Genomic DNA, 14,145 nt, shown 5'->3' with positions numbered 1-14,145 from the left:
TGCTTCGGGCACAGAAATATCTGTCGCTGCTAGATAACCTTTTATGTGACATTTGCTTGGAACGCAGAGATTCATAAAATTGTTTCAGGACTGAATTACTCCTTAATGGCCCATCCAACCTCCTCTCTGTACACTTGGGAATCAGGAGACCCACAGGGATTAGGAGCTGGCCCAAGGTCACAGAGACCATAGGGGGTGGACTTGGACTGCACTGCCCATTGTCAGCCAGCTCTCGCCAGGGAAGAGGCTGGGAAGAAAGCATTCTACACGCAGTAACATGCTGAGTGTGTAAGGGAATTTAGCAGCATTTAGCTAGGAACTTTACAGACATTAGCTGCTCTCTTTTCAGCAAGGACATGTAGGATATGCTAGTCCTTGAGTCAAAGGAGTGGCCCCTACCCACTCCTACTTAGCTTGTCAAGCAGATTGGATGCCTTTGTTCCCCAGTTAATTTCTCATTAGCCTGGTCTGTCTTACAAACCTTCTGAAGCTGAATAGGGTGTTAGAGCCGAATGGGGCAGGGGAGACACACCAGTTCGATGCTCTCCTTTTATGTAGGGGAACCTGGAAGGGCAGGAACAGGTCCTAGGGTCTCCCAGTAGGTCAGACTTTTCCCAGCCCACCCTTCTGCTCATAGAGAATTTTATGATTCATTGTTTGCATATAACACCCAGTGCTCCATTCAGTACGTGCCCTCTTTAATACCCATCGCCAGGCTAACCCATCCCCCCACCCCCCTTCCCTCTAGAACCCTCAGTTTGTTTCTCAGAGTCCATAGATAGAGAATTTTAAACATTGACCAGGACCTTAGGAGCCACTTCTGGGCCACTCTTCTTTCTCAGGTGTCTGTACATAGTTTGGAACATTCTGGCTGCTTTGAATACAAAAATGAAGGATTGCTGGGTTATTTTAGAAGCAAATGAGAGGGCTTAGCTAAAGGTAAATTTGCAGAGCTTGGATTTTCTGTGCTTGTTTCCCGAAGGGGCTCTCCCACTTCCTGAGAGAAATTTCCTAACTATTGTAAAGCCATACACATTTTGCAAAAACTGCACCCCAGGGGCTCTCTCTGAAAATATAATTTTCTCTCAGTATTGTGCATAGTAGAGTCGGGAGGACACTGGGGGAAAAGGACAGGCCAGCAGGTAGAAGCTAGCAAAGGGATGCCTGGCATCCTGAGTGCCGTCAGCACCTGTCTGATGGCAGGGCTGGCTTCTGGATCTCCAGATCCTTGAGGCCCTGAGTCAAGGCCGGTTTCAAGCCCGTGCCTCCTGTGCGTTGCACAGGCCCTACGTCTGGTTTAGTGCTTTGCTGCTCCTTCCCAGAGGCCCTGGTGACCGTGACACTGCAGTCTGGTGGTCAGAAGTGGTAGTGCGGCTGGTAACAAGTCCCAGTCTTTCCCGAGGACTGTTTCTCGCCCAGCCTGAGCCAGTGTTAGGCCCTTTTCAGGTTTGCAGTCAGGAGGTGGGGAGAGAAACGGGAAAGCCTCCAAGAGTTCTGGTTCGGGGCAGTGTGCACACGGGCAGCCTGTGGGCATGCGGTGCGCGCTGTGCGGCTCCCTCCCCGCCCCAGAGAGCCTGGACAGAGGCCTGCTTTATCATTCCACATGCTCCTGAATTAGACCCCGGCAAGGCTTCTGCTTCTTGAGAGTACAAATGAAGTGCCCGCGAGGCAGAGAGGCTCTTGATTTGCTGTGAGTGTCCAGGTGTGCCCCGGAAAGCTGCTCCTGTTGGGTAGGAGGCGGCCGGGGAGGGGATGTGCCCGGCTGCTGGAGCTCTCAGTGAGGAGCTTGCATTGGCGGCAGGAGGGTTTCCTGGAGGAAGGAAGAGCAGGCCCAGGGCAGAAGCCAGGGGAGGGGAAAGTGAAACAAAAGCACACTGCAGAGGGGACAGGCCTCTCTTCACAAGGCTTCTTGGCTCTTGCTGCATTTCCTGGGGGTTTCCCAGAATTTCCAACCTGGCCTATTCAGAAACACCACCAAACAACGCTACCTACAGTTCTGGTCAGCCTTCCAAAAGGTGTGACGTAAGTTTCTTTAAAAACACCTCTTCTTACTGTTAAAAAACAAAATTCGTCTCAGTACATTTGAAGATCTGATTGGCTTTATTCAGTGATTCATGGATTGGGTGCCATGCCATCTAGCAGATAGAAAGGAGGTCTGAGGAGCTGTACAAAATGAAAGACTTTTACAGGCAGAAGGAGGCCGCGCAAGAAAGTTATTCCAGGAAAGAGTGGACTGTTCAGGCAAGGCCACCTTCTTTGAGGGATGGCAGGGTCTGTAAGGAAGATGACCTCGCTGGTGCTGACCAGGTAGTTCCAGATTGACTGCTTCAAGGTGACATTCCTGGGGGAGGCTGAAGCTACAGTTAAGTTAGGTATTAAGTCTCGGTTTGCTGATATGCAGCTTAGCATGGGTGACTCCATTCTGGGCCTGTTACCTCTTTTTAAAAAGTGCCAAAGGAAGGGGCGCCTGGGTGGCTCAGTCATTAAGTGTCTGCCTTTGGCTCGGGTCATGATCCCAGGGTCCTGGGATCAAGCCCCGCATCGGGCTCCCTGCTCCGCGGGAGGCCTGCTTCTCCCTCTCCCACTCCCCCCCTGCTTGTGTTCCTTCTCTCGCTGTGTCTCTCTGTCAAATAAATGAATAGAATCTTAAAAAAAAAAAAAAAAAGTGCCAAAGGAAGTGTTATATAGAGACATGAATGTTGTCTGTAGGAAATGACGAGACCTCAGGGATCCCAGCAAGAAAATGCCTTAGTGACCCAGCTGCCCCACCATTCACTTGTTTTTAACTCAGTGGTATTTCAGTGCTTTTACATTACCCAGAATCTGAAAATGTTAGAGCTGGAAAGACCTTAGAAAACATCTATGCTAGGGGCGCCCGGGTGGCTCAGTCATTAAGGGTCTGCCTTCGGCTCAGGTCATGGTCCCAGGGTCCTGGGATCAAGCCCCATGTCAAGCTCCCTACCCAGTGGGAAGCCTGTTCCTCCCTCCCCTCTCCCATTCCCCCTGCTTGTGTTCCCTCTCTCGCTGTGTCTCTCTCTGTCAAATAAATAAATAAAATCTTAAAAACAAAATAAAACAAAACAAAAAAATCTATGCTAAATACTCTAATATTCCAGAGTCTAGAGAGTGCAAGGAACTTGCCCGTGGTCACACAGCAGCAGAGTCTGAAACAGAGCCTCATCTCCTGGCCCCTGATCCAGACTAGCACTACTGGGCTTCTGTTTGTGACCTGTCCCTTTACAACATCACAGTCATGACTGTGGTTAACATGTCCTGCACACGTGACACCACAGCGGGGCCACACTCTCAGATACCTTTAACTGGTTGGGGTGTTTTGAATCCGTTTTCCCTTTTGCCCATGAAAGCCCCGTGAAGAAGGACCAGTCGCTGTGATGGGGGTAAGCCCCTAGGCATGCAGAAGAGCCCCGTCTCCATCAAGGGCCTTGCCTTTCCCCAAGAGCCCATAGTCCTTCTTATGTGCCTGCCTAGCAGAGCCCAGACTACAGGTCTCCACTGCCTGCTCGCTATGCTCCTATACCCAGGCTGCTCAGGGTTCAGGGAGGAGAACCAGCCATCTGTGCAGATTGGCACCTTGGTCAGCTCAGGCTGCCCTAACAAAAGGCTGGTGCCTTAAACATCAGAAACGTTATTTTCTCACAATTCTGGGAGATGGAAGTCCATGATCAAGGTGCCAGCAGGGTTGGTGGCTGGTGAGGACTCTTTGGGTTATAGATGGCCGCCTTCTTGCTCTGCCCTCCCATGGCCTTTCCTCATTACCTATGGGTAGAGGGAGAATGTGAGGTCTGGTCTCCTCCTCTTCTTTTTTTTTAAATTTAATTTTATTTTATATATTTTTTTATTATTAATGTATTATTTGTTTCAGGGGTGCAGGTCTGTGATTCATCAGTCTTACACAATAACAGCGCTCACCACAACACATATCCTCCCTAATGTTCCCACCCTTACCTCGTATAAATCTAATCACATCCCAGAGGCCCCACCTTCAAATATCATCACACAAGGGGTTAGGGCTTCAAGATAAAATCAGGCACGGGGCGGGGGGGGGGGGGGGGCCACAGACACTCGATCCATAATAGCACCTCCCCAGACTGAACATCTCTACTCTCAGCTTTCTTCTCGGTTCTGCCTGACAGTGTCCCTCTGTGGTCCTGGCTGGCGGTCACTCCTGGTCCCAGGTGATCATCTCAGATTGCTTCTGTTTTCCTCAAGTCCCCCCTTGCCTTCAGCAGATGACCTCCTCTGCTCCTTCCTCAGAAAGTAGAAACTGTTCCAGTGGGCCTGCACCCTACCCCTCAAGCCCCCCGCTGCTCCTTCTAGGGTCCCCCTCATCTCTGAGCTCTGATCCCCTTCTTCTCCCACCTTCTGAATGCGGTTCCATCAGTTACATCCTCACCCTGACTCACCAGGCACTCCTGTCTCACATTCTCCCTTGACTGCACGTCCCCTTTAGCTGCCACCCTCTCTCTCCTCTTCGTGGCCAAACTTCTTGAAAGCCTCATCTGCACTTGCCATGTCCCCTTTCCCTCGCAGTCATTCCTTACATTCCTTACATTCCTTACATTCTTACATTCCTGTATCCCTACTGCAGTCCAGCTTGAGCCCCATCTACGTGGTGGAAACTGCTCTGTGTTGCTGGGACCCTTATGCTATCCTCTGGCCAGCACTGGAAACTAGCAGCGCCTCTGCCCTCTTCAAACACAGCCTCCCTGTGTCTGCTGCTATACCACACTCTCCTGATTTTCTTCCTGCCCCTCTGGCTCTGCTGTCTAAGCCTTTTAAAAATTGTTCTTTCTCTGCTTGGTCCCTCAGTGTTGGGGCTCTTCATTTTCTGTCTTTGGTCATTTTCTCTCTACTGATTCTATACATGGGATACTTTCGTCCAGTCCCATGACTTAATATTTTCCTACTTGTACTTTGAAAGCCATATCTCTGATGCAGATCTCTCTCTCTCGAACTGCTGGCTCATATCCAGCCACTTCCTGGATGTCTTCACAGGGATCCCAAACACACCTCAGAATCCTAACAAGTATCCATGGAATAGTCTATTCTTCTCCTGAGTTGGCTGCATATTTGACAGGAGAGTTCTTGTCTCCATATAAGTCATTGCTAAAAACAGCCTTTTCAGTAACAGCACTCAAGTCCAGCCTGAGGAGCCACATCCTGCCCCTCCAGAACTTCTGGCCTTCTCTTTTTTTTTTTTTTTTTAAGATTTTATTTATATATTTGAGACAGAGAGAATGAGAGACAGAGCATGAGAGGGGGGAGGGTCAGAGGGAGAAGCAGACTCCCTGCCGAGCAGGGAGCCCGATGTGGGACTCGATCCTGGCACTCCAGGATCATGACCTGAGCCGAAGACAGTCGCTCAACCAACTGAGCCACCCAGGCGCCACTTCTGGCCTTCTCAAACCCAAACTTGGAACTGAACTGTCTTCTCCCAAAATGTATTTTCTATAGCTCCCATCAGTGGACCTATATCTAGCTGCCAGGCCTCCGGACCCATTACCTGCAGAATGAGTCACAGGTGCATTTTGGCTCGTTTGGAATGACTCTGAGCCTCCTTGCCGCCTTATCAGGAGCCACGGGTTTCCGAGACACCAAAACTCCGTGAAGCTAGTCAGTCAGGTGTGGTCACTACTGGGATTTGTGTGCTTCCTCCTTCCCTGCTCTGGCTCCTTCTCATCCATGTCCACTGCCCATAAACCCACTGCCACCAACAGTTCCCAATGTGGCAGTGTTTGTGATCAGTTCAGGGGTTTCAGAAACCCCAAGGCCACGCGTACCCACACAGGGTGGGCTCCATGCCAGGTGGGGAAGAACAGCCTCCCCCCACCAGCCCCCCACCAGCCCCCGACCATACTACACTGTCTGTGAACCCGGAGGTGGCTCTGCTTATGGCCGCAGCTCTGGTCCTGTTTGCTGCTGACCTTCACCCCTCTACCAGCAGCTGTCCAAGCCAATCCACGGGGCGGCGCTAGCACACCACACCCCTGTGGTCATCATCCTTTCTCTCCCTGCCTCTTCCCCTTGACCGGGCTCAGTCATTAAGGGTCTGGGTTATAGATGGCCGCCTTCTTGCTCTGCCCTCCCATGATACCTTTAACTGGTTGGGGTGTTTTGACACAGCACAAACCTGCAAGTACGTCCACAGATGTGAAAGCTCAGGAGATGGGAAGAGGGGAAACAGAGAAGGTGTCTGAGCATGTCTGAGCCCCAGCTGAGCTGGTCACAGTGCCGTACTACACTGATAACCTGAGAGACCAGGCCAGTTCCTTTGCTCTCACCCCTCATGTTCTGCCATCTCCACGTCCTGTAAATTCCTGCTGCCTTCATACCTCTTCAGTATACCACCCTTCTCACAAAGGCTTGGTGGCTATCAGCCAGCTACTTTGAACTGCATACAACAGAAAGCCCATCTCAAACTCAAATAATGACGACTTTGATTAGCCCATGGAACATGGAGCACAGAGTTAGGCAGCGTCAAGGTTGGTCCAGAGGCTAAAGGACCAGATTCCTTCCATCTTTCTGTTCAGCTGCCAACAGTGCTGGGCTAGACAAGAGGCCACAAAAGAGGAAATTCAGAGAAGCCCAAGGTCTCCACCCCAGGGTGATGATGGTGATAGAATGTGTTGAGAAAGGCAGTATAAGGCAAGAGTCATTCACCCCCTTTTACAGAGGAGATTCTGTGGCCACAGAGAGAAATAGTGCTCCCCGTATTTTTGGTGGAAAGAAGGTACAGAGAGGGTCATGAGATGTGGTGGGATAGTCTTTGTCAAAAATATAAAAATAAAGTAAGAAATGAAAGGCATTCAGCTTTTTGGAATTATTGATATTTTAGGGTTCTAAAATGTCAGACCTGAGAGGTCAGGGCTAGCCCCCTGGAAAACAGAAGCTTGGAGGAAGGAGGGGTAGACAGAAAGGGATGTTACTACTTAAAGATGACGCCAATGGCACATTTCTGTCAGAACTTCACAGTCAGAGGAAGAAGACATAATAGCACAGGAATGGCTTTTTAGCTGTCAGGCTGGGGAAAAAAAAAAAAAAAAGGTCCAATATAGCAACATCTTTAAATAAGGACTAAACTAATTTTAGATATGCCAGCAAACAGAGGCTGGAGGCAAGGAAGGGGAAGGGGAGGAACATCCTAAACCAAAGCCCAAAATACTGTCCTTTCTCCCTATACTGTCTAGCTCAAGGACCACCTCCTCCAGGAAATCTTCTGTGCCCCCACCCCACCCAGGGCAGGGCCCCAGGGTTCTGTATACCCCTAGCCCTTTGTCTCCCTTTATCTAAGCACTCGTGACACTGGGCTTTACTGGCCTGCTCACCAGTCTGCTTCCAGTACTGGACCATGTGCTCCCTCGGGGCAAGGATCAGATCCTTTGAGCCTGGAATAGAGAGAGTGTTGATGGAAAGAAGGAATGAGTTGGATGAATGAGTGAGTGAATGGATAGGACTGTGTTAAGATAAGGATGAAGAGAAGGGGAAGCCAGTTCTGTTTGGGGAGAATTAGGGTATGGTCCCCGACTTCTGTGGGGTCAAGGATGAGCCACAGGGAGAGACCAGGTTTCTTTTTTTAAGATTTTATTTATTAGAGAGCAGAAAGGGAGAAGCAGACTCCCCACTGAGCAGGGAGCCCAACATGGGGCTCGATCCCAGGACTGCAGGATCATGACCCGAGCCGAAGGCAGACGCTTAACTGATTGAGCCACCCAGCCACCCCAGGACCAGGTTTCTCATGCCCTGGAATGCAAGGCTGCGGTCTGTGGCTGGCCCACCTCTGAGCATCCCTGCTAATTCCACACCCCTCCACAAAGTCATCCTAGAAAAAATAAATTAGATTTGCCTCAGAACATGCCAACTTCACCTAGAAGAAGGAAAAGCCTGGGGCACCTGACCTGGGTGGCTCAGTCAGTTGGGCGTCTGCCTCCAGCTCAGGTCATGATTCCGGGGTCCTGGGATGGAGTCCCTCATCAGACTCCTTGCTCACTGGGGAGTCTGCTTCTCCTCCCTCTGTTCCTCCTCCAACTCATGCTCGCTCTCTCTCGCTCTCTCTCAAATAAATAAATAAAATCTTTTTTAAAAAAGAGGGAGGAGGAAAAGCCTTTTGGGGCTCAGAGTTAAAAGGCAGGTGCATCCCTGCCATGACCTTGCAAGTGCATCTAAAAGTTCTGTATCTACACTTGGCTGGCAAAGTCTTTTGTGTTTTTCCCCCAAGGAGAAAAACGTTCAAAAGGAGCTTCATTAATCCATTTTTTTGATGTCAGTAAGATCTGCCTATAATAAAACGCCTCTTCCTCTGGCGTACTGGCTGGATCTGGGACTCTGTATTTTCAATAGGCTAAGGCTTCCAGGAAGCTTCTTGATGCCCCAAACAGGCAATAAAGGTTTAATTAAGATTAAAAAAAATTCCCGGTAAGCACAGGTTAGCTTCTTCTCTGTAGTCCAAGAATCTCAAAGATTTTTCTTCGATTAAGAGGGCAATAAATTCACAGATTTATTCTTTCTCAACAAAATAAACCTTCCGGCCACACTGATGCGCCGGTGCCGGGTGTATGGCCGCAAGCTACCACTAGGTGGCGGCAGAGCGCCTCTGACCACCTTCGCGGGGTGCGTGAGTGCTGCCTAGAATGGTGGAGGAAAGTGTAAACCCAAGGACAAGTCCCCCGTTGCAAGTGGGCTGAATTCATGGTGTTTGGGGATCCTCAGTCACCTGTGGAGGCACCTGGAATCCACACTTTGGCCAAATAGAAGAAGGGGGAGTGTAGCTGCCTCGGGGTTTGCCAGGCGACAGAGAAGTGGAAAACAGTAGGTGAGGAAGCTGGCCTAATCCACACATCCCTGCTGCAAAGCCTGGCAAAGGAGGTTTTCAGACTTGTGGCCAGTTCTGCGAATTGAGGACTCCTGAGGTGGGAGGGCGCCTTAGAGCCACTGCCCAGCAGCACCCCAGTCCCTAACAGGTCAGATGTGGCCCCTCAGATGCACGTGGACAATGCCCTGGGTCCCCCCGCAAGTAGGAGCAGCCAGTCTGTGGTGTCTGTCTGCCTTTGTGTCCCCAGAGGGGGGTTTTGTGCCTCACCATGGTGGGTGACAGCTCCTAGCTCCCAGCCCCGAGCTCATACCGCCACACCCTGCTGTCTTTGTCCCAGAGTTGGCATTTCCCAGGATGCAAGAAACCTGAGATTCTGGGACAAGCAAATGTCAGACTCCCTGACCCCCGCTGCACACAGCCCTCCTCCTGCTCTCTTCCCCAAGGCAGTGAGGCTAACCTTTAGCTCTGATTGCAGAACTGAAGCTGCCAGTATGGAAACCAATTTCTTTAGTTCCCCAGACGGCCGGGAGGTCATCTCTCACCTCCAACCTGAGAGTTCCTGTTACATGACATGGATTTATGTGCTCGTATTTCTGGGTCTGAGTGCACTTCTGTGGCCTGCCTCCTGGAATTGGGTGCAGGAACAAAGAGGATGCCTGACAGCGCTTTTCCTGTTGTTCTGGTTCTCCCTGGGACAGAAAGGAACCCCACTGACCCTTTCAGATATTTAGCAAAAGCGTGTCCCTGTGGGCATTGGGTTGATGGTTGTCACAAGTAGATATTTGTCTCTTTGGAGAACTCCTATGCATGTAGGCTCATTTCCCTCTCCTGCTTTTCTCCCTTTATTTGTTTTGCTTTTCAGAGTGGCCTAGGACTAGGAGCTCACCGCTTAGTCAGAATTCATTTTACAAGGCTTCAGGCTCTGTGAGGATAAAGGCCCTGTCCACTATCATGTGCTCACCACCTAATACAGTGCCTGGCATTTAGGGGGCACGTAATAACCATGCCTGGAATGGAATGAATGTTGATGTTTAGATTAATTAATCCCTTTTCTAATGCCCACATACCTAAATCATCATCATAGTAGATACGTATAGTAGACATGAATGAAGTAAGCACTGTTATGTGCTTTCCATATGTTATTTTCAATATTTTAGAACAACAACCCTGCAAAGGTAGATAATACTTACTCCTGTTTTGGAGATTAGGAAATTAAGACTCAAAGATTACACTCGGAGTTCAGTCAGTTGTGAGACTGTGACTTGGAGACTCCAGTTGCCACCCAAACCCAACTGATGGAAAAGTCTGGCTTTCCCCACCATTCGTTAACAAAGAAAAAAATTGAAGGAATTGTCTTCTAAAACAACTAGATGAGTTAACATTTGTAAAGTGCTTGGAAAACTCCTGTTTCATAGTAAATGCTGTATAAGTGTTTGTTAAATCAATAAAAATAAAGCCTAGGTCGATGCCAGAAGTTGGACTAAAGTCCACCTCATGGCTTCCTCTGACAGTGTTTTAATCGCCAGGAACAAATGCAGTCGAGTGGGGCCCTGGGCTGTTCTGTTGACCCTTGACACCACCACCACGTCTGCAGCATCCAGGCCCCGCGTGTTAAGCATCACGGAATTGGAGCCCTTGGGGCTAGGAGGGGTCTCACACTGCCCAGTCCTGGAGTTTGAACCTGGAGCCCAGGTGTCCTTCGATGATCCCTCAGGGAGATTCGAAAGGTCCATGCACCCCTTAGAATGTGATGCCCAGTGTTGTGGTTTTCTGCATTTTTTAGGCACAGGGCCACAGTTTTTGTCCCGTTAGAGAGCTCTGCAACCCAGCAGGATTCTGAGGCTCTGGTTTGGCAGTGCCTCCTGAGGTCCGCATTAGGGGCGGGTAGGGAATCCCAGTGCTCGGGACTTCATTCCGGCCCCCACTACCAGACAGGCTTCTGACTCCCTCCACCCGCTCCCCTAGCTCCTTTCCTAGGGGACTTGATGGATGAAAATCACAATGTAGGACTGACAGGGCCATCTGGTCTGGCTGCTTACAGGGAAATAAGCTTTTCTGTCGTCTGCTGCCTCCTCCCGGGACACCATGACACTGCCTGTGAGCACCTTTTCGGACAACTTGAAGGGCCCCACATTACGCAGACTCTCGCCACCGCCCCCTTCCCCTATCATGCATGTTCCCAGCCATGCCAGCCCGGCAGCCACAGTGGCCCGACTGCTTCATGGATTGCCGGGGCGGGAGAGGCCACGGGAGCAAACAGCCTCTGCTGTCCTCGCACGGCATGCTTCTGCTTCACCTTTCAGAAAGGGGCTATTTCAGTGCCAAGCTTGGGAATGCTGCCTGATGGAGCAGTGACCTGGAGCTGCCTGCTTCCGGACCACTCCCGCAGCCTTACCTCACACGAAAGATACTTCGGAAACTGGCCAAAGTTCATCCTAATTTTCTAGAAGTTATTCTTTCAAACCTTTATCAAGACACCTAAGAATATAAAGCAGAAGCAGTAAAGGTACCCAGCACCCCCACTCCCGCCCCAGGATTTCTCTGAGGCCTCGGGAACTAGTAGAACCTCGCAGCAGAACACCTGCCTACCTGCCAGGGGATGCCATCTGGCTGTTGATATTTACAGACTTTGGCAGCCCAAGCCTGCCTCCTGGAGCGGGCCCCTCTGCTGTCGCTGTAGCAAGCTATGAAATTGATAGACGCCTCCCCTCTGGTGGCAATTCCAGGGATAACACCATCCTGAGAACCAGCTCCCGGGCCTTGATTGGTCTGGATGCTGAAGGAAGTGTCTTCTCTAATTAACAAGTCAATGCGTATTTCCCTTCTGGCCCATTAAGCTCCTCGAGTCATTATTTAACCACTCAGGGATATTTTGAAACTGGACACATTCTATTTTTCTGCTAAAACACAGTGTCTTAGGAATGTCTGAGTCATTTGAATTTCACAGGAATTTTATTAGCAGCTTGGGATTTCCAAACAGTCCCTCAGCCAGAAAGTCTGCTGCTTCAGCCCAACCTCTGTCCTGGAGCCTTGGGGTCCATGGTCCTGCTCTTCAAGGAGCTAGAAGCCAAGAGCCTGCTTGGATTCTGACTTCAGCCTCATGTCTCTGGCTGAGGAAGCCCTTGACACCCCCACAAAGGCACGCACTCAGTCTCAGTGAGTGTCCCTGAGTGGGGGGGGGGGGACTGCCCAGTGGGCCTGCCTGCCTCTTCACTCCCCCACTGGCTGGGCCGGCACCTGCTTGCCTCCACTGGCTCATAGCTCTTGCTCCCAGACCCCCTTTGCCATGCTCCACCCATCTCCCGAAATCCCTGCCACCTCTCACAGAGCAGTTCTCCCCCAAATCACTTGCCATCTCACTGAAATGCAGACTCTTACTCAGTGGGCACAGAGCAAGCCCCCAATTCTGCATTTCTAACCAGGTCCCAGATGATGCCTATGCTGCTGGTCCATGGAGACCACTTGGCGTCAAGGACCTAGGACATTGGTTCTTAATCTCAGCCACACACTGGAATCACCTAAGAAGAAAAAAAAATACTGAGGCCTGGGTCCTACCCTACAAGTTGTGGTTGAAATGGTCTGGTGTGTGACCTGGGCACTGGAACTTTTAAAAGCTCTCTTGGTGGTCCAAGGATGCAGCCCCCGTAAAGAACCACTAACCACAATGCAGACTGCAGATTTCCAGCCCCAGGGCAACTGAGCCTCTTCAGACGCTCTGTCCCTCCATCTGCTTCAGTTCAGCCCACCCCCATGTATGTTGCCCTGGGGTCCACATCTACCAGGATGCAAATAGAACCTCTTGACCTTGTGCAGAATGGGGGCTGCCTGAGGTCACTCCCCAGTGGGTCTGGTTGAGGGCTGGTAGTTGAAAGCAAAGTCAGGGCAGGCATGAGGGGCAGTTGGGCTGGCGCAGATGGAAGAACAGGACAAGTGTGGGGGGCACAGGCTCTGTTTGGCCGCTGCCTTGGGGGTTCCTTGGGAACTGTGCAGTTGTGCCCAGGGCCGTAGAAATGCCTGCAGCATCAGCCCTTGGTGGGGTTTGGCAAAATGCACTTGGCACTGAAGGGGAAAGCCCTCTCTCCTCCCAGCCCAACTCCTGGCTCCTGTTCTTCTCGTGTTTATTCTGTTGGATGTTCTTCGGCCTGAGCAGAATTTTACCATGAATAGTCGCTATGTAGTGTACATTCTACCACGTCCCCAGATATGCCAGGCCACACTCCCTCCAACTCTTTCTCAAATGTCACTTTCTCAGTGTGGCCTATCCTGATCACCTTATTTAAAAGGTCACCCTTGATGCCCCATCACCTCCCCCCCCCCCCCAGTACTTACCACCTGTAGTACACCACATAATCTACAAATGTGTTATGTTTGTTGTTTGACTCCCTCACCCACTCAGATGTAAACTGCCCAAGGGTTGCGGCCTGATCACAGTGCCTCCCTAGCACCTGGTGGGTACCTGGCATTCCTTTGACTTCCAGGCCTTCCCCTGCCGCATGCCTGGTCCCCTACCTGGCTCCTCCCCGAAGCCGAGGAGCGCTGTGGCCCACCGCGGGCAGACTCCAGACACCTGCTCTTTACCTGGCCACGAGTCCCCAGTCTCAGCTGCCCCACTTTGTACCTACAGCTTCCCAATAACCAACCCCTGGTCTGGTTAGGGAGTTTTTCTAACCAAACAAGAAAATAAAAATAAGCATTTCAGTGTTTTAAGCAGCAACGTAAAATGACTTTTCCCTCCCATGGAAGCAGGACAATCAAGATCAGAGTCTTCTGTTTGTAGAGAAACAAATGTTTTGTTTCATCCTCTTCTTTTTTTTTTTTTTTAAGATTTTATTTGAGAAAGAGTGAGAGAGAGCACATACAGAAGGAGAGGGGGAGAGAAGCAGACTCTCCGCTGAGCAGGGAGCCTACCACAGGGCTCAGTCCCAGGACCCTGGGATCATGACCTGAGCCGAAGGCAGATGCCCAACCGACTGAGCCACCCAGGGACTTTGTTGAAGGTAGAAGGAGCAGACTCTGAGGGGCGCATCCATTCTCCTGGGGTGCACAAGGCACCAAGGCGAACAGCTACCCCAGCTCCTTGCATTGAATGTGCCAAAAGTCTTCCTGCGGGCTGCTCGGGGTGACACAGCCCAGGTACATGGCCTTCACAGCTCCCCTTTTTAATTATAATTGCAGAACGTGCTTGCCTCACCTTCCAGATGACAATGAAATGACATCAGTTTTCGGGGCCACCAATAATGGGACTGGGTTTCCGAGGTGGAATTGGAGTGGAGTCTCGTTTGGGAGTGGCAAGCGCGGTGCTTGCGGTGCTGAGT

General features: G+C 50.7%; 1 protein-coding gene across 4 annotated transcripts in view; it reads left to right on the top strand.

Annotated features, from left to right (window-relative positions):
* Positions 1 to 14,145, top strand: part of TMEM266 (transmembrane protein 266) — a 118,987-nt gene that overhangs the window by 54,603 nt on the left and 50,239 nt on the right. Inside the window, exon 1 of one of the 4 annotated variants that reach the window (XM_034993537.1) lies at positions 13,753 to 13,963. The exons of the other annotated variants lie outside the window; for them this stretch is intronic. Coding sequence (XP_034849428.1) covers positions 13,917 to 13,963 — 47 coding nt within the window. The 5' untranslated portion in view covers positions 13,753 to 13,916. Of the gene's footprint in view, positions 1 to 13,752; positions 13,964 to 14,145 lie in introns of those variants that run through there. 4 annotated transcript variants of the gene reach the window in all.

The sequence above is a fragment of the Mirounga leonina genome, unplaced genomic scaffold (assembly GCF_011800145.1).
Source record: "Mirounga leonina isolate KUSES-001 unplaced genomic scaffold, KU_Mleo_1.0 Mir_91, whole genome shotgun sequence".
NCBI classification, from domain to species: domain Eukaryota; kingdom Metazoa; phylum Chordata; class Mammalia; order Carnivora; family Phocidae; genus Mirounga; species Mirounga leonina.
Note: the sequence above shows the minus strand (reverse complement) of the source record. Positions and strands in the feature narration are given on the sequence as shown.